This window comes from Triturus cristatus, chromosome 2_2, assembly GCF_964204655.1.
Source record: "Triturus cristatus chromosome 2_2, aTriCri1.1, whole genome shotgun sequence".
NCBI lineage: Eukaryota > Metazoa > Chordata > Amphibia > Caudata > Salamandridae > Triturus > Triturus cristatus.
In genome coordinates this window covers 312,532,233-312,552,693 of record NC_140582.1, presented here as the reverse complement: position 1 = coordinate 312,552,693, position 20,461 = coordinate 312,532,233, and the positions used below count along the sequence as shown (strand labels likewise).

At 45.2% G+C, this 20,461-nt stretch overlaps 1 protein-coding gene across 2 annotated transcripts in view; it reads left to right on the top strand.

The window, feature by feature from the left end:
- MAML3 (mastermind like transcriptional coactivator 3) overlaps positions 1 to 19,870 on the top strand; it is a 529,880-nt gene extending 510,010 nt beyond the window's left edge. The window contains exons 3-5 of one of the 2 annotated variants that reach the window (XM_085641363.1): positions 414 to 656; positions 4,256 to 4,337; positions 16,344 to 19,870. In XM_085641363.1, the coding sequence (XP_085497489.1) occupies positions 414 to 656; positions 4,256 to 4,337; positions 16,344 to 17,323 (1,305 nt within the window). In that variant the 3' untranslated portion in view covers positions 17,324 to 19,870. Of the gene's footprint in view, positions 1 to 413; positions 657 to 4,252; positions 4,338 to 16,343 lie in introns of both variants that reach the window. The other variant, XM_085641361.1, reaches the window with a different exon arrangement.
- Positions 19,871 to 20,461: the final 591 nt, after the last annotated feature.

Sequence of the window (20,461 nt, the reverse complement as noted above, 5' to 3'; positions counted from 1 at the left end):
AGTGGCATCTCCCTATAAAGCAGCCCTGGTCCTTTCTCAAAATCCTGCCGTACCAAAGGGTGAGCACATTCAGCCGATGATAGTGGCTTACTCTCTTCACATGCTCTTGGTTTACTAAAAGGTAGGGTTACCAGAGAACCCTGTGTCTCAGGAGGGCTATGTTTTTGTCGGGTCAGTCCTTTGGAGCACATTAAAATGTAAAAGTAAATCCCGATCCTGAATCCGGCTGTCATTGATGTGGAGCCACCAGGGCCCCTGTTGACCAGTCCAGAACCGAGCTTGGAGTTTTTTCTTCTTCCAGATGTTCCTGGTATTTCAAATGTATTTATCTTTAGTTCACCTGTATCTGTTGACTGTCTTGGCTTTCATTTCGGTGTGCGTAACTAATGAGGCATGTTTCTTTCTCTACTTAGGAGCAGAACGCCGTGGGCATGCCTCGTCCAACAGGGCCCATGCAACAATCGGGGCCGGGATCTGGAAATGTGATTTCAGGGGCGAGCCCTGGCACCCCTGCATTCCTGACAAACCAGCCGCAGGCCGCCATCATGAAGCAAATGCTGATCGAGCAGCGGGCCCAGCTCCAAGCCATGGAGCAGCAGAAGCAGCAGTTCCTCCGGGAGCAAAGGCAACAGCAGCAGCAAATCCTGGCGGAGCAGGTAATGCTTCACACCAAAGGTGTTTTTTCCAGCTGACACCGCTTTTGGTCTAGGTCTTACTGCAGTTGTGCTACAGTGTCACCAAAGCAAGTTGTTGTATTAGCGGTGGCAAGTAAATACACTCCCTCACTCACTCATTCTCCCTCTAAGTGACTCACTTGTGTGGCAGTCTGTTTTCTTGGCCAATTTACTAATCTGGCTGAGTCTACTTTTCTTTCCCTCTTCAGTGCCCTGTCTATGATTCTGTTTTTCACTCACTTTACCAGTGACCACCACTCCACTGTAAATCTCTCCTTCACTTACTTTTACTCTTTCTGCCTACTGACAGTCCTTTCTCACTTTTTTTTCTTTCCTGTTTCCTTTCCCTAGTTCACTCCAACACTAACACGCTCTGCCTCCAGTGCACACTGTTGTCTCTGGTGTTACCTCTCACTCGCTCTGTCAGCCGTCTTTTGCTTCCACTGCTCTTGCTATCTTTTCATCGGCACTCTTTTCTTTGTCCTTACTCTTTGACTTCTCTCAGCCCAATCTGTCCTCACTTCCCATCTTCACCCTGCTTCTCCTGCATGTTCCTTCTCTCTACTGAGGTTTGGCTAGGCTTCCTGGCTCAGGCCTTCAACCTACTTGCTTGTCTGCTCTTGACTACCAATCTTACAGACATAATCTCAAGCATTACCAGTGCTTTCTTATTATTGTTCCCTCTTGTTTGTCCCAAGATTTGTTTTAAAATTACAGTTTCCTTCACCACGTCAACTTCTCCATGCATGTGCTATCCTTTCTGGGAACAAATGTTGTTGGAGCTACTATTTATATGCCAGCCCTTTCAGAAGAGTCAAGTGGTGAAGTACAAGTCTTTTACATTGAGAAATGCAGTTTATTTTCTCGTTAGAAATAGTTGAGTCTGTGTTAATGTGAGGCATCCACAGGCCTAGAGTGTGCAATTCCCTCACATGTCTATGGGCATCTGGTAAACACATACGCATCAGTGTTGAGATGGGTTCTTTTAACCAAATTAATTATTAGGTAGGCATAACTGCTGCCTCACAATACTGTGAAACATACGTGGTCGGTCTTTTGTTTACAACAAAAAAGCAATAACAGAGCATAGAAAAGGAATACATATTTTTCATCCTTTCTTACTCTTTTTATCCTTGTAGACCGGTTGCTCTTTCATCTATCCTCTGATTTGCCTATCCAAATGAAGCCGGGCTGCAGAACTAGAATAGGTTCCTCCCACAGAACCGGCGCTTAACAAGACTCTGCCTCTTCTTTGTCTTTCCTCACCTGTGTATATCCCACCGCCTGCCCACGTTCTCCCCCCCACCCCCAAACTCCCTTTCATACCCTCCATGGTGCATCAAAAACACATTAACCACGAACAAGCAAAGAATATTTTCCTTTTCAAGGTTGGTTTTACACTGGCCCTGCCTATGTTCCTCAGCCATCTCTGGGCCAATTAAATCACAGGTAAGGGAACATATCTGATACTGTGTATTCTTTGTGTAATATAGTAACAGGTCATCCCTCCTTGATTTCCGCCCAAAACACATGATCTCTCTAAAGCTTTACTGTTGGCTCTGCACGGATAACACTTTCTTTGACTCGATTGAGGGTTTTGGCATGACAAATCTAAACAGAGATGCCCTGAAAAAAGAGGAAAATGCCATCTTGAATCAGTGCAGGTGAGCGGCCATATTTAATCTGTTTTTGAACGGTTTGGCCATGCAGTGAACCCTCCCAACAAGATCACTGTAGCCAGTAGTTCTTCGTTTTTCAAACAGATAACCTTCATGTTATACATTTTCAATGTGATGGATTATCTGCATATTGGAGTGATTAACTGCTGACCAATAATAATTCTGTTCCAGACTCTCGAAGTTACAGAAGGTCTCCATCTGTATAAAAATCTGTGCTTTTAAAAATATTTGCCGCCAAAAAACAAGTAGAAATCTCTGTACAACAGTGCCCTCCTGAAAGTTCCAAAAGTCAATGATTCCAGCATAGAGGCTGAATGTCTGAGGCTTAAAAACCTGGAGCTCATACAAGAACTTCGACTCACTGACGTCAGAAATATTAAATGTTTAGCAGATCAAACATCTTCTTATGCAGTTGCTGTTGCACTCTGGCTCGGCCTAGTGCTGTCCCTCTCCTAAACAAGCACCTGGTTGCCTTTGAGTTATGCCTATATAACTCCCAATAGCAACTAGTGGCGAGTGTGTGCTAATTGGGCGCTGGTTCCCAATAAGGGTGAACAGGTTTCTCCCACAATTCACTTAATTGAATTCTGGTTACCCTGACCTCCCAAATTAATCAGGGATGTCACTTCACCAGAAGTAACAGGCCCTTGGACCCCGTCTCAAAGACCTCACTTTTCCATTTATTCTGATGAGACATAATTGAACTTTGCTTTAAAATAATATTGAAAATGGCAACGGTGCAGCATGCTTAACTGTGGTAAGTAGCAAGTACAACCAATCGCACCTAACGCTAAAATCATACTTAAAATATATCTGATATTTAAAATATATGTGATGGTTAAATCCGACTGATTACAATTGAGCACAAATTCGTTGCAAGCAGATCAGATTGAAGGGTTGCAAGAGGCAACATCAGCTTATCAGCTTTTTTTTAGCAGCATTCAAAGGACTTTTCAAATATTGTTCTTCACAACTAGCTCTTCTGTGACAGAAATGTAAATTGTAGGTTTGGGAACTGCATTAAGTCCCTCTTTTGTTCTAGTGGTTCATTTGTCACTTTCGTAAATTTTGTGCTTCTCATAATGTAGTACTAGCTATTTGTTGCAATTTGTTAAAACTGCAGCTGCATATTGGTGCTGTCCTGTTTTGCTGGTGGGTTTGAGGCTGTTGTGTGGCGTGGGGTTAACAATTTGAAGGGTACCTGGGACAGTAACCCGATATTATATAAGGCAACTAAGCCTCTTGTTTGCCTTCCCATTAGAGAGAAGGTACCACAGGAAGCTCATTTCTTCGTTTCTCTACAGGCTGCCTACTTATTTTTCAACGTAGATTTTGCGTCTTGCTGGCTAGGACACTTTTGCTTGGTTCCATTCTCTACTACTTTTGCAGCCGCGCAACATTCTACGTTCCCTTTGCAGCGATGCTACACCGTTTTCATGTTTGCTGCTTGCTACAGTCGGAGACCAGCGTGGGTGTGGAATGGCAGCGTAAAGCGCCTAAATGAGCAGCCATCGATATCAGCAAGGCTTATGTTGGGCAGATGCTGATCAGACAGGGACCATCTCTGTTAGCCGTTGTATGTTTCACTATTGCCGGCAACCAGGGATCACAGCCTTGAAGGACTACGTTTGTTCGCTCTACTCAACAGAAACTATGAACCTATGGTGTTGCTCTTTCCAAACAAGCTCGAGTTTCACAAACCCCACTACATACATGCAAGCTTGAGTGGACGCATCCTTATCTGCCTGTGATGCAGGAGGAATAATGCAGCTTGAGTTCAGAAGTGCAAGTTTTCTCTGTAGTAAATATTGTGGTGTGCTCTGCCCCACTACTGTGAATCCCATCTCTCGTGCTTCTCGTTTTCTAATAACTTTTCTCCTTCTTACTCTTCTCTTCCAGCAGTTGCAGCAGCCGCACATACCCAGACAGCATCTTCAGCAGCCGAGGACTCAGTACACAGTGCAGCAGGTCAACCAGTTCCAAGGTACGCGCAAAATGCTTTTAAGATGGTATTGTTAATACCATAGACTGTCCTCTGCACATTGTAAACTGTTTGCCAACAATGAGTAACTTGATGTCACATCTACTCCTCTGTTATTCTTTGTCTGCTAGCTGGTGAGCATGATACATAATCCTGCTAAAACATTTTTAAAAGTGATACTGATTCACCTTGGAATTCAAATTTGATCAGGGATTTGTTGGGGAAATTGTGGAAGGCTGGTTTATGAAGTACACCCATTTACCCAAGAACATTTTCAGAGTCGTTTGTCCTGTCAACTTATAATCCGTTCACATTGACCAACCTTTGAAACGGAGATGAAATGTTTATTTTCTTAAAGGAGATCCCCAAATGAGTTCAGCAACTGATCTTAAATATACCCTCTCAGAGCACCGCCAAAACGAGAACCGGATTCTAATGTTGGACAAACCAGACATCTCTTGGTCTTCGTAGATTGTTTTATGTTGCAATCAACTGACCTGGCTATTTGTAGCACTTGATGAAGTCAGAGGAGCTGCAAGTTATGTCCAGTTCAACAATACAGACTGGCACAGTGCCTGCCTTTGTGGTAGGGCTTCCTCTCGCTGTGTCCATAGGCTCTTGCTCTGAACACCTAAAGTGATCCGACGTGCAGGTTGACCGTGAAGACCGTAACTTTAGCGAGCACTTCAGATCCTTCTTAGATAAGTTGCAAACCATTAAAGGTTTACTGAGGTGTAGTTTGCACATCAGGAGTGCTGGTAAAGAGGAGACATTGACTCCGCCTGCCAGCCGCTGGTTTTGAAACCCTTCAGATGGTTAACGCAGGATGCGGCTCCATGTGGCTTTTTTTTCTCTCTCATGGTCTACACCCCTCTTGGTGTCTGAGGTGGAATCTTAAGAAAGAAGGATTTTTCCAAACCTCAGTTATTTTAAGAACACCGTTTCACACATTGTTTCTTTTCGCAATCATGGAAACCATTGGCAAAGCCCTTCAGGACATTTAGATACTGCTGGAACCCACCTCTGTCCAGCCGAAGTCCTGTTCTACTGAGCTAGTAGGTTTGTGCGAACATTATTCCTCATACAGGCAGTGCGCGTATGTACTAAAAATGTTGCAATAGGATACACCTTAAATAATGTTAGGAAAATAATCATGAATCATACCAAAAGTATGGCCATCTTCCATGCTCAACAGAATACATGTGGAGCCGTTGCTAGTTCTGTAAAGCCAGGGTTAAGCGATCAGAATGCCAAGCTCCAGTCCTGGGCATGCCGTAATTAAACTGTTGTGCTCTTGTACATTTATAAACTTGGTTCATTTACTGGTACAGCAAAAAGCACAAGCTCCAGAGTGCGTTATGTTTTATGAATCCAGGATTTGATCGAGAGAGTCACATAACCTCCCTTGGTCTTGTCTTTTGTCTATAGGCTGTAAGGTGCTTACTTTTCATATGTGGGTGGTAAAAGTATGTATAGATAGCAGCAAAGTTGTTGAACAAGCAACAAAAGTGACATAGTTCCCAAAATCAAAACTGTGTCTATTTGAATAAACCACAAGCAGGCACATGGAGCTTACCTCTTCAGATAAATTAGCCGGTGGATCAGCACTGCTTGCCCCTTCAGCCTGCATTAATTCCAAGCCCTTTTTCATCATCTACAAAGCAGTGGTGACCCGAGCACCACCCTACCTGCTAGAAACACCGACCATTTCCAGAGGACAACACGCCACAGTGAGCTGGAAAGAAAAAATGAAGGCATATTGTCTATTCCTATGCACCCCGATTCTGTGGCAGCATCCCTCTGCATGTGAGCTTCGCCTCTACCTCCTGCAGCTCAGAAAGGAATGGAAGGCCAGTCTCTTCTAAGAGCCTCTCGCCTGTCAGCCGCAAGGGGCCTCCCAATTCTCCTCCAGGATCCAACACCTTAGACCTCTAGCCCCTTGTGCACCCCTTGTTATACATGATCTTGAGTTGTCTGCCGCCGCCAGGTGTATGGCGCTTTGTTCCTCCCCATCTTTAAACACGCCTCGAATAACATCCATGCAGAGTATGCTCCCCTGATTGAAACATATTGCATGCATTTCATAAGGTGCACAGGCAGGGTTTTTCGCTGTTGGTTTGGGAAGAGTCGAAGAGCACGGATTACCTTCCGGTAATGGACAAGGCGAAGGTGGAGCTCTGGTGTCTGTGTTGCCAAGTGTCATTATTGTTAAAAAGTCGATCTCCCACTTTGTTCGGTGTTTGAGAGTGTGCTAAAGCCCGCACTCCCAGGGCCTTGTCTGTTTTGTTGTCGTGCTCGACGAGTTAGGCTTTTGTGACTAATTGCTTTTGGAAATATGTGGCAAAAGTGCTTCTGATCCAGGCTCCCCTCTCTTAAGCCCTGTTGATGTGTTGAATTTCAGAGCTCCTCTTGAAAACAGTTGACTCATTTCTGGGCGCTTTCTGCCAGCATTGCTGTCAACAGGGAAGCTTCTTATACAATGTAAAAGAAAAAAAAATGAAATAAAAGTAGCCCTGTGAATCACGCAAAGAAATTACTTGCCATCAATTCAGCAAGGCCGCAGTGGTAATTTTGCAACTATAGTTTTCTTCGGGCTTAACCCTTTGTTGCCTCTTACAGGCACAAACCTTGCAGTCTCGGTCAGACTCAATAGTGGCTCTAAGACAGCACCTAGGGTGAGCCTGGCTTCCTTTCTTCCTTTCCTTCCTTCTCATCCTCCCTTCTCTCCAATCACCGCATATTCTCTTCTCCATGTTGTTACTGACATAAATCCTTAAACGACCATGTCTTGGAGGTGACGTGTCCCACAGTGCACCTAAAAGTATCTTCTCTGTGCCACTTCAGGTAGGCACTCTTCCTGGCACATAATGACCTTGTTTGAAATGTCATTTATTAGCCTATTTTGCTTTTGCAATAGTCTGTTTTCTTTTAATTTGTTCATTCCCTAAGTACCAAAACAAAATTATATTTTGCTTGTCATAGTCACCTCCTTGGCTGCAATTGGGTCAGGTTTTCTGGCTTAACTACCAATAATACCATGTTCATAACAAAATCAGTCGTCTTGTACTCGTTCGTTCTTGTTTGTTGTTGTTGAAATATTTCTTTTTCATTTTCCACGCAATTTCATTACCATGGCACATACACAATCCGTCTCAAAGATACAGTCAAAAATAGTATAACATAGTCATGTAGGGCAAATACTGGCCTAACATCATAGGTAATCCCCTCCGTAAAGTAAAGCAGATCCAATTAACAAAGGGGTAACAGTGTTGCATACCTACTACTACCATTAACTAGTGTGGTCTAGGTGTCCGTTTCAGGAGAGAAGGGGTAATACTGCTGAGGCTGCATGCAACTACAGTTATCCCTTCCAAGGTCTACTACGGGGCTAGCCATGCTTAGGCAGAGGTGTTTTAAGACATAGGCAAAGTGGGCAATTGCCCAGGGCCCCCACCTTCCCAGGGATCCTGGGAAAGTGAACTTGCTCTTTATCTCCCATCCATTTCTCCATCTCAACTTTTAAGGTATTCTTCAATGTTGTTTGGCATCATGGGGCTTGACTTGGCAGAAAATTGGATATAACATAAACGCTGTTCTTAACAGGGGCCTCTAAAATATGATTGCCCAGGGCCCCCAAAATCCTTAAGATGACACTGTGCCTAAGCACAGGTGTGGTGGGGGGTGGGGAAGGGATCTTCTGCTTTTGTCGTGCCCCAGAAGGGGTGGGTTAGGAACGCTTCGTTCAAACATACGGGACCAGTGACCCGGGAGAGAGCTAAGATGTGACCTCTGTGCCTGCATTCCCCCACCAACATTGAAGTGATTCCATCCTTGTGTAAGTATCGGATTTGTAGAAAGGATTCCCAGACTGCCTCGGACACTTCCATTTGATCATTGAGTTTGTAGATCATGCGTTCACAGTCTGCAACCCGTGCCAGTTCTGCAAATCAGTCTAAGGAAGTTGGGGAGAGGGTTGCCTGCAGTGTCGACGGATGCACACTTTGGCTGACCCGAGGGCTGTCACTAGCCAGCCTTGTGCGTGCTTGGATGGGTTCACACAGTTTGCCATGTCATGGTGGAGAGCCAAGTGTATTGAAGGGTATATGGGCAGTCCCCGATTAGACACAGTGGACAAAACCGTGGTCCAAAACCGCTGGAGTGCTGGACAGTACCACAGGATATGTGGTAGATTACAGTCCCCAGCTCTGCATCTCCAGCATGAGGCATGCCATAAAAGGACAGCTCTGTACAGCTTTTGGGGCATCCAGTGCCAGCTGTGTAACACTTTGAAATAGTGGAATTTCAGTTTGGCTTCTCGCAGGACGGTGTTGTGCGTGTGGAGAGGAGTCTTCCAGTCATCATCAATGTAGTCTCTGGGTGGTAAGCGTTGCCATTTAAGCTTCGTCTGTTCCCTAATAGGCTTGGAGAATAGGCGGTCCATAAGTAAATTATATAAGGCATCAGGTTTCTAAATTAAGTACAGTGTTACGGGGAAGCAAGGAATCTTGGATGCTGTGCCCAAGCGTCCTCTGAAGCAGTGGCGTAATTGTGCATGGGACCAGTTTTATGAAGCGGAGAGGTCAAATTCCGATCAAAGTGTTGAAAATATCTTAAAGCCTAGTCTGTCAAATAGCTAGTCGACGCTGCCTATCCCCGCCTTCTTCCAGGAGGACCAGGAGATGGTTTGGCCGACAATGCGTTACCCATGATTGCTTCCAAAATCGGGTAGATGTGTGGAACCACTGGTTGTTTGACAGCAGGGTGTGAGAGGTCTGATATCAGCTTGACTGGCTGCAGTGTGCCTGCCTTTTGTTGATAGAGAACGTTGAGGGACTTGTTGCAGTTCAGGAGGCTTTTTTCAGTGGTATCCCGCATGGGCGAGTCTAGGGCCTGGGACATCCAACAGGTGACCTGGGAGAGATGGTGCACTGTGCAGAATGAGGACATGTGGAGCATGCGGAAACCATCCAGACTCCGTATGGGCATAGAGCTTATCCAGCTTCAGTCGGGGTCGCATCCAACGTCAGATAAAGAATTTGATGGTGGTCTCGATTTGTGATAGCAGTGTCTTGGACATCAGGATTGGAAGCATTCCAAACACATAATTAAAGCAGGGTGCAATGACTGCCTGAACTCTGACCCAAAGGGAGAGCTGACCACATTGCAAAATTAGTCTGGGTCTTAGTAAGCAAGGGGAGTGTGTAGTGATACGCCCTTGTTCAACCGAATCCTGAGGTACTTCTTTCCCTTGGGCACCAATCGGAAGATACAGCCTTCAACACAGGCTCTGGTGGGGACCCGGGACATTGGCATCACCTCGCTTTGGCCCAGTTTACCTTGTAACCTGAAAATGTGGAGAAAGTATCCAGTACGCGGGTGAGAGCTGGGAGAGAGACCCATGTCTGGTCACTGTTGTTAAGATGTCATATGAGTATAAGAAGGGCTTTACCATGCGCCACCCAGGTTCACGCCGTGTATGAGGGCGTGGTTCTGATCACCATTGCCAAGGGTTCTAAGTCCAGTAAATATAACAGCGGGAAGAGGGGGCATCCCTGCTGTGTCCCACAAGTAATCGGAATGCTGGAGGACTGAAAAACGCCTCAGTTGGGCCTGGCCTCTGGATTTTGGTTAAACCATCCCATTTAGGAGATAAATTGCTGCCCCAGGCCAAACCTTTGAAGGGCTTTGAATAGATAAGGCCATTCCACACGGTTGAAGGCCTTCTCTATGTCTAGGAATATCGCCATGGTCTCACGGTCCTTGGAAGAGGAGGCCCACAACCGGTTTGCAAGGGTTTGAAGGTGGATCCAGGATGAGCGTCCTGGCACAAACTCAGCTTGCAAATGATGTATAAGACAGGGGATAACCTTGCCCAACCTGGTCTCCAAGATTTTAGCCAGGATCTTATCAACGTAGAACAAAGATATAGGCCTAAAACTCCCTCAGTCTAGGGTATCTTTACTGTCCTTTTGCAGGAGAGTGATGATGTCTTTGTTAGAGATGGTGCCTAGGGAGTTGGTGGTTTCCGCCTCCCTGGAGGCTCCATGCAGCATTTGTGTAACAAGGGTTTTTATAGAATTCCCCTGGGAATCCATTCTCACCAGGCGATTTGCAGGGAGGTGGTTAGATATAGCCACACTGATCTCCTCCTCTGTGACCTCACCCTCCAGGAGTGCTTGACCTTCGTCATAGAGATGTGACCGCCCCCGTGAATCCTCAAGGATTCACATGGGTATTCAGTTCTCCTCGATGCAGGAGAGGTCTTTTCACAGTGACCGACATTTGGTTGCCTCTAGACCAGCATCTCGAAAGACAGACCACCAGGTTGCTCCCTTCGAGGGCTCTTGTGGAAGAAGAGGATCTAGAATTCTTGCATGACCACGAATATCCAAGGCAAACACTGTGTCTGGAGATTGATACAGGTTTAATCAGGCATTCGCCGCTACAGCAGCTTGGAAGAAGGGGTAGTAGAAAAGTATGAAAATATGCATTCAATGGCAGACCTCCATTGGATTCCATATGTTAGTCGGCACACTTGTTCCTGGCATGTAAAGAATGACCAAAAAGACAGGTTGACCAGGCGTCACGGGTTTTCTCCAGCCATTCATGGAGATTTCAGCAAATTTAGCATATTTCCCGGATTTTAGAGAGAGTTGACTGAAAACATAGGAGGCAAGCTTCTATGTGTTCCAAGGCAGGACTAGTTAGCAGCTCTTATCAGAAACAATTTAATTACCACACAACGGTACTGGTTTGATTAAAAGTTGCATTTCATGTATTACCGTAGCGCCTCGTAGTCTGTTTCTTTGTGGATGAGCACTGTCATCTAAGTCATGCCGTGCTCTTCGGTTGATGTTAAATTGCAGTCCTTCTTCTCTGTTTGCGAGATGTCCCGTTTGTTTTTCCAAATCTGGTCACTCTACAAAAAGGCGAATCGTTACAATATTAGGAACATTCTGTGCTCACTGAGCTCATATACATTTACTCTCTTTTATCTTTCCCATCAACGGAAAGTTTCATTTTTTGCTTCGAATTTCACTTGCACGACATACACTTGATCAAATTACGTCCGATGCTATTTCCATGCCAGAAACGTTTTAGCCTAATAATAGAAATGGTATTTATATCGAGGATGAGTCACCCCCTTTTCGAGCTCTTTCTTTGATTTTAGGACAGGACTTGATGTACGTAGCACCGTTGTTTGTGCTATCGAAGCCTCTGCTTTACAGAGGGAGGGAGGGAGGGCCAGGAGTCGCTTCCGCCTGGCTGCCTTTCACAGCAGTCGTATTTCCGAGTCAGGCGCTTGTTTGTACTTGTGTCTTTTAAGAGCCGACTCATACCCTGGAACCATTCCAGCTATAGTAAGACTCAAGACACAAGCTTCTTTAGTAAACAACTGATTTGCTTGGTATTACCATGGGAGGAGATGCTGACTCCGGGTTCGAATCCCAGCTCCAGCTCAACAGCCTGTGATCCTGGGCGAATCCCAAAACCTGGAAAACAGCCCCAAAAAGGCAGAATATATGGTTCTTATATAAAACGTCTTGTTCCTTATGTAAGACTCTCTAATGTGGGCCACGTTTGAGCCATGTAAAACTGCAAAAGTATGTAAACAAGCAAGCAAAGTAAATGCTTGCCTTTGGTAGGATAGTACACCGGTAGGAATTTGTGACCAGAACCCCAGCAAACTCTATGTCAAAGCCATTCAATATAACGGACAGCGACTTCATTTTCTTGACGATGGGATCCAGCAGTTACTCAGTACTTGCAGGATAATTTATTCTGCATTTGGGGTGGCTGGATAGGGCCCCAGCTCCAATTAGACGCAGAGCTGCCAACAAATTATGGGCGGGCGGGATGGTGAGAGGAAAGAAGGACGCACACTAGAAAAGAGTTTGCTCTAAATCTTCCAATTGATTCCCTGCCCTGAGCCTAACTCTGTTGTAATGCAGCTGGCACAGGAGCTCGCTTATGTAGGTCTTATGAGAGCAAGAAGGAGGGAGTAGGACCCTGCCCTCTGGTACCGGAAGTGTAAAGCTTGAAGGCCATAAGGAAAGCTGTCAGAAGGCTGCTGTTGTCACCTGCCACATTGTGCCTGCACTTGGCTCTTTCTTCGTTACTCAGTGGGAATGTCCACGTTAGGCACTGAGGTAGCTTCAAAAACCAAGTTGTGGTGGTTACACGTGCTCTCCTTTTCTGCACTGTGCCCTTTAAAATATCGCAACTATGCTACTGAGACTGGCCTTCTTCATCTGATATTTCTAGCTTTTTGTTTGATCAGGTCTCTTGAAATGTCCCTAAAGTAATTTTGACTTGGTTTCAGGGCCCCCGCAGTGCATTGACATCAAACACCTCGATTTCAGAAAAAAAAACTCAGTGAAAAATAGCTTCAAAGAAGCTTGCTTTAAGTAATGTTCTATTTAAATTCCATTAATTAAAGAATGTAATGGGAAGGTAATGAGTTTTCTTGTTGCCAAATGTGCAGTGCTTGTTTTTGTTTACGCCGGTGCCCAGTTTACAGTCTGGTACAGTTCCTGCTGAAAACACGATTTGCATTCAGGATTAATATTTGATGCAATATATTTTTGATGCATGCTGGAAGATTATTGCAGCTTTAGAATGAGGGTCCTGCAGCAAGTCAGGTACATGAGAACATACTGAGCGTGAACCAATACACATGTATGTATGTGTGCGTGTGTAGGCATGCATTCCATCTCTCTCGGACCTAATAAAGCCTTCGTGGCAAAGTGTACACCAGTGGTTCTTAACCTGTGGTCCGAGGATTGTCGGTAAATCTGAAGTGGACCAATGCCTATCACTTTTACTTCCCCGAGTGAAATAGGTTTTAACTTTTTTTGTAATCACTGCACTGAGTTGCACGTTACACAATGTTTTTCACAATTGATCTTAAAATTCCATTGTCTTAAGAGCATACATTCTCATTTAAGGGATTCATTCAAAAAATCCAAATCCCACAATCCTCATGGAAAAGAGGGTCCACAGTTCCCAATTACAGACTACACAACCTTCTTCGAGGTACTGTAGTAGCCAGTGTGCGCGCTCATCTTAGTCTAAACTGAAGAAATGAATGCTGGCTGTCAAAGCCTGGGAGCTCAGCAAGAATTTTTGAATGGACCATGCGCCGAGAATAAAGGCTTCAATGAGGACTTCCTGTTGAAAGGTACTACATCACTTACACCTGTGAATTCAAGCAGCCCATTTTACTAGATCATTACATTGGTTCTTGGAAGACCTTCCTTTATACAATTCATTAATAACATTAAGACTCTTAGCTTAGGCCCACCCGGCAGGCAGCCTTAATGTGACATCTATTCCTTGGTGCAGCAGACTGATTGAGCTGCAGCAGAAATAAGGCCCAATTGAACCTTAACGCTTCCACGGGTTTTGAATGTCAAACAGCAGCTATTGCTAACTTGAGGTGCAACATTATGGTAATGACGTATAAGGCGAGTTGCAGGATGTGCTGAGCATTGGGTGTGTGCATTGCGTGTTCCAGCTGGATCTTACATTGTGAATAAATGTGTCAAACAAGTGTGTTTTAAGGAGTACAAACTCACATAAAGGAGCGTGAGGCAACGTGGGTTCAGGCATAGTTTACCTTTCTTGACAAAATTCTCAGTTATGTTTAAATATTCAGGCTGGCTACCTAAATATCCTGGAGCCTCATAGACCAATGTGTGGGGCAGTCGTGGCCTTATGTGCTTTTATGAGCAGCACTAGAGTACTGCCGCTGTGTTACCTGTTACACCGACCAAGTGGAGTCATCATGCGCTGATTGACTGCCAAAGATCTCTCCACTGTCAGGTGCTCACATGGTCGGTTGTGTGGAGGGTTGACAAGCAGAGACACTAGATTTGTACATTTGAGATCTTGGGAAGCTGGCTCTACGTTCCCCAAGTTTACTGTATACCCAATGGCTTCATAATTTCACTCTCTAGATCTGGTATTCTGACCAGACCTCTTTTAAAGATCTAACTGTGCTTGATGGCTGATATTATTATTTTTATTATAATTTTTTTTACAAATCTGCTTATTGTAAATAGTATCGAATCAATAAATCAAACAGAGAATATGATAAACAAAACACTCCTATACCATGGTTCAGTCCTGTAGGGACAATAGGTCTTCATAGCATTCCCTCCTGAGGGCCCTCTCTTGATTATGCCCAATCAAGGTTCAGAGGTGCAGCGGGCTGAGTAACAAACAGTGAATGGTCATTTGGTATTGTAATAGTTGTACAAGGGTTGCCTGGATATTCAATCAATCAATCAATCAATCAATCACTGCATTTGTAAAGCGCGCTACATACCCGAGAGGGTCTCAAGGCGCTGGGGGGGGGGGGGGGGGGGTGCTACTGGTCGAAGAGCCAGGTCTTGAGGAGTCTTCTGAAGGCCAGCAGGTCCTGGGTCTGTCGTAGGATGGTGGGGAGAGTGTTCCAGGTCTTGGCGGCGAGGTAGGAGATGGATCTGCCGCCGCCGGTGGTTTTTCGGATGCGAGGGACTGTGGCGAGGGCGAGGTTGGCTGAGCGGAGGCTTCGGGTGGGGGTGTGGAAGCTGAGTCGGTTGTTGAGGTAGGTGGGTCCGGTGTTGTGCAGTGCTTTGTGTGCGTGGATCAGGAGCTTGAAGGTGATCCTTTTGTTGACGGGGAGCCAGTGCAGGCCTCTCAGGTGGAGTGTGATGTGGCTGCGGCGGGGGACGTCGAGGATGAGTCGGGCCGAGGCGTTGTGGATGCGTTGGAGTCGTCTCAGTAGATTGTTTGTAGTTCCTGAGTAGAGGGCGTTCCCGTAGTCGAGTCTGTTGCTGATGAGGGCCTGGGTAACGGTTTTTCTCGTGTCGAGGGGGATCCATTTGAAGATCCTGTGGAGCATACGGAGGGTGTTGAAGCAGGACGCGGAGACGGCGTTGACTTGCCTGGTCATGGAGAGAGTGGAGTCGAGGATGACTCCCAGGTTGCGTTCGTGGTTCGTGGGTTCCGGGGCTGTGCCTAGTGACGTGGGCCACCAAGAGTCGTCCCAGGCTGATGGGGTGGGTCCGAGAATGAGGACCTCTGTCTTGTCTGAGTTCAGCTTCAGTCTGCTATCCTTCATCCAGTTGGCTACGGCCTTCATTCCTCTGTGGAGGTTAGCTTTGGCGGTGTGGGGATCTTTGGTGAGGGATATGATCAGCTGGGTGTCGTCGGCGTAGGAGATGATGTTGAGGTTGTGTTGACGTGCGACGTGGGCGAGGGGGGCCATGTAGATATTGAACAGTGCCGGGCTGAGGGAGGATCCCTGTGGGACGCCGCAGATGATCTCGGTGGTTTTGCAGCGGAAGGGTGGGAGGCGGACGCTCTGGGTTCTGCCGGAGAGGAAGGATGTGGAAGGATATTCATTCCATCTTCCCCATATTTTCGCCCTCTTTTGAGGACAACCCCTCCCCTCATAAACTACTTTCTCAGCAGTCATACTCCAGTCCATATAGTTTTTCCAGTCTCTTAATTGTGGCGGTTGGCCCGCTCCCTGCGAACGGGCGATGTTACGCTTTGCTACTATCAGCCCCAATGTAAACCAGATTGATTACATTAGCATCCTAAATGTCAAAAACGTCGTGTACTCTACCTCTTTGTAATAAAGAAAATAGTTATACATTCTCTTTTGAAACAAAACAAAATGGATTAACAGTTATCAGTGTGATATTATGTTGGTTTGCTTTTCTTGATCTTCCAGTATGTGTCTGCAGCATAAGTGCAGCCCTTTAAAAAATGTGTATATATTACGATGTGTTTAGATAGCTGTTAGGAAAGAGATGCTGTTGAAATGTGTTTAAAATGTCCTCTTAAATGTAAAAATCAGCAATCTTTTTTTCAGCCGAGATATTGTGAGCTTCATATAAAAATAGTTGCAGTGTGTGAGAAAAGTAAAAAAATAGAGAATTGTACTATTCCTCTTACTTTGTCAAAGCATGATTTCAGAGATACTTACATTAATTAAACTCTTTCTTTCCTCCATAGGTACACCGCAAGATATAGCAGCAGCAAGAAACCAAGCGGCTCTTCAGAATATGAGAAACTCAAGAATGATGGCCCAGAACGCCGGCATGATGACCATGGTGTCATCTCAGAACCCCGGCAGCATGGTCTCCAACGCAGGCCAAGCAGAGATTGGGATGGCAGCCTATGGCAGCACATCCCCCAGCCAGCCGGGGATGTACAGTATGAGCAGTGGAATGGGCCAAATGTTGCAGCACCCAAACCAAAGTAGCATGAGCATGTCCCATAACCCAGGCCAAGGACAAAGGCAGACTGCCTCAGGGCAAGGGGTTGGCTTGGTCGTCGGAGGATTTAGCCAAAGCATGCTAGTGAACACTGCCATGAACCAGCAGCACCAGCAAATGAAAGGACAAGTGGGGCATGCTATGCCTAGACCGCAGGCGCCGAGACTACAAAGCATGCTGGGCGCGGTCACGCAAGGAGCACAACAGACTTGGCAGCAGCGCGCCTTGCAAGGCATGCCCGTAAGGACTAGTGCTGAAATGCAATACAGCAGTGCAGTTTATTCCATGCAGACGGGCCAGCCCAGGATGGCCAAGCAGCATTTTCCACAGGGACTCACCCATTCAGTGGTGGACAGTACAGTATCTGTAAGACCACTGAATCCAGCAATTGGAAGACAAATGATCCAGTCGCTACCCGGACAAGGAAATAACCATGCAAGGCACCTTTTGTCGGCCATTAATCAGGGGGTGCCAAATATGACTGCTTTTAACCAAGCTCCAACGCAACAGATGTCTGCTGCAAGTTTTAATCAAAGCAACCAAGGTCAGGCATACGACCGGAACCCCAGTCAGGACATGTCGTACGGTTACAGTGACGGAGCCGGGGGTACCTTCCCAGTCCTAACAGATGGGCCTGATCTGGTTGATTCTATTATGAAGGGAGGACCTACTGATGAGTGGATGCAAGAACTGGATGAATTGTTTGGAAACCCATAGTGGATGGGGCTTGTACAGTGAAAAAGAAAAAGATGGTCGTGTTACAGCGGGATGCTGCCCCATCCCTGTTTTGTGTGTGTAACTGAGCTTAGCAGCAGTCGATTGTGCAAGATTCCTGTGGTGATGCAAAAACCGAGTTCACAAAGTGGTCTTCACTGCAGAGCAGCTCCCATCCTGGGTCATGGCCTGGAAAAGCAGTGTGCGTCAGTCGCCAGGTATCAGCCCGGCACACTTGCAGTGACTGGATCAAAGAACTCTTGCAAAGCGAGTCTGCAGTCCATCTCCTGCCTGCTGTGGTAATAGGAAGCGAGTCGGCTTCAAGCTAGTAAAATACAGGTGTTCATAATGGAAGGAAAGCTGCACAGGAGGAAGGGAGAAGCGCGTGGGTTACCTTGCAGGGCCGATCTGTGCTGAACTCGATCCATGGAAGACAATAGGTTTAGGTTACTTCTGCAGTTTGTCCTCTGAGCCAGGGCATATCGCCTAGCAAACTTTGTGTGAAGCAGGTATCAGTGGTCAAGTGGTGTGGCGATGGGATGTGTTATCATGTTCCAGATACAACTGGAAAGAGCAGTTCAGCTAGCCTTGCCAATTCAGTTTATGGGAAAACCTGGTCTCTTCTGGCCAAATTGCAGGTTCCAGTATCGCAATAGTAAGGTATGTTAAGACTGTATGAGGGTATACAAGGTGTACTGCAGCCCTCCAGACAGGGCCTTACCTTCTAAAGCACTGGAAGGCTCAGAGCAGCATCACACTGGCTACTGTGCCATATACACTCAGGCAAGAGAAAATGGCAAAGGTGTCCTGAGAACAGCGAATGAAAGCTCAAGACAAGGTGATAAAAGCTATGACACGTCTTCTCCAAGCGTGTTCTCCATACTCTCTTTGCCCCACAAACAGCTCCACGCTGTTGTCGATTTAGTCTTCTTCCAGTACAACACTTGCACGTGTTTGCAGTTGAGTGACAGGATGAAGCATCAGTAAGGAGTCAAATCACTGTATTCGCCCTTAGAGAAAGAAAACCCTAAACTGGTCCTTCACCGTAAGAATGGGCTTCTTCTCAGATGGGATTCAACCTTGCAATGGGCCCTTAGATGCATACATTGTTAGTGCTTGGTAAGAATTCTGGACGAAACTAAGGAAAGTGAGTCAAAGGGCATCCATGTTGACATGATCTAAACCATGGGCCAATCCCACCCACCCTGAATTTCCAGCTAAATCTCAGAGTATCCATTTCACTATATGCGCCCAATGCGGCACTGGTTGGATCCTCCAGACTCTCCGCCGATTACGCTCTACCGAACCACCCAGGTGCTGGATCGGTTTTGATACAAGTTAGAATGCAACCCTAAGATACGAGTGTGGGTTGGGTGGGAGGAAATGCTGCTCCGCAAACCGAGAATGCGCCCCTGAGTTAGGGGGCATTGATGATCTATTTATTACGTAATCACTGAACTAGACCGTGGGTTTGTTTCAATGAATGTCATGGCTGCCGTACGCCACCAGAATGACGCAATGGCTGTGTTGAACAGCCAGTTGTGCGTTTTTTTTTGGTACGTTCCAGGCTGCATGCTTTACACTTGGAAGTTTCGCGAGTTCTCTGTGGTAATGAGCACAAGCAAAACAAGTGCAAACAGTAATATTATTTTTCTTTTTTTGTCAAACCGTTGCACTGGCCTGGTCCTTCATGCAACAAGGACAGACTAAGATTTCAAGAGACTCAGTTTTGTGTAATACATTTTACCTCTGTCACAGCCAGGGGCTGAGGTGGAAGGGAGGTTCTATTTTCTCTTGGTTTCAAATACCTTGAGCCAAGTGCCCAAACACAAAGTGCATGTGAGCAGGAGAAAGTTGATGGGTTGTGGTTACCTTCCGGTCCTAAAAAACTCCAGCTAGAAGTGAGAGTTGAGGTTTGCTGGTTGCAAGGTAATGAGCACTGATAAATGAGCCATCACAACATGAGGCATTTCCACTCCCGTGCAACAGATTGAAAGGTTGAGATGCAAATGAACTGGGTTTTAAAGACCGTAAAGGAGAAACATGACTGATGCCCAGTGCAAGGGTAATAGACGCATAGCCCATTGACGACAAGCAGCGTCCCATTGTCTTTGTAAAGCTTCTTCCAAATACTCCGTAATGGGACCAAGTTATATAGAAGTAGATTTTAAAATATTTTTTTTTTTACTATGGTGCTGATGTACATGTAATGTTAAAAAAAAAATGGTCATTTGTAAATATCTTTTTACAATACGGCACTGGGTCAACTATCTGTAAAAATATAAATATATATAAATATATATATATACTGTTTGTTTAAAATAGAGTATTTTTATTTCCTTTAACTCATCATCACTGCAGATATTGCACTTCAGACAATGTCAATTACTAATTTTTACTGTATATGTTACAGCAACTTGCTCATTTTATTCAGAATTTTCTAGTTTTCTTTTACTTTGTACATTGAGCATTGCTTTTGTTTCTTTTATGAAATGTACAGAACTTTGAAATGTAGAAATGAAGTGATGTTAACATACCACTTTTAAAGAAAAGACAACTAAATAAAAAAATGTTATCAGAAAATACATTCGGATTTATTTCTAATAACTTGTGTGTGACAATCTTTAATGTGGTGTTTATTGTTAGGATAAAAAAAAAATGTGACTGTAGTTGAACCAAGTTGGTAACGGATTAACTGCCTCATGGAGTAAACGTTCTGATCTTGTGTCCAAGTTGCTCCTTCCCAGTATGTGGCAATAGCGCCACCAAGTGGCTATCTTGCAGTAGTGCAAGCAATTGCTACGCATTTTATGCGGAGGCGAGCAAGCTAAATAATTTAATGGAAAGAGCCGAGCCATGGGTTCGGCTTAGGTCTGTTATCCAAAATACGAGCCGAGTCCTTTAAATGAATTGTTACGCCTAACAAGCACCAAAATATTTTCGAAAACACAGAAATCACACGAGTTGCTCTGCGTCAGGGGTAGTAAGTGCCATTTAAAAATAAAATATCATGTAAAAAAATACCTAAACTATTTAAAACTAAAAAAGTTTATTTTTGGCAATCTATACATTTTGTTTGTAATCCAATAAAAGATCAATACGCATAATTTATATATATAACCAATAGTATTTTGCATGCAG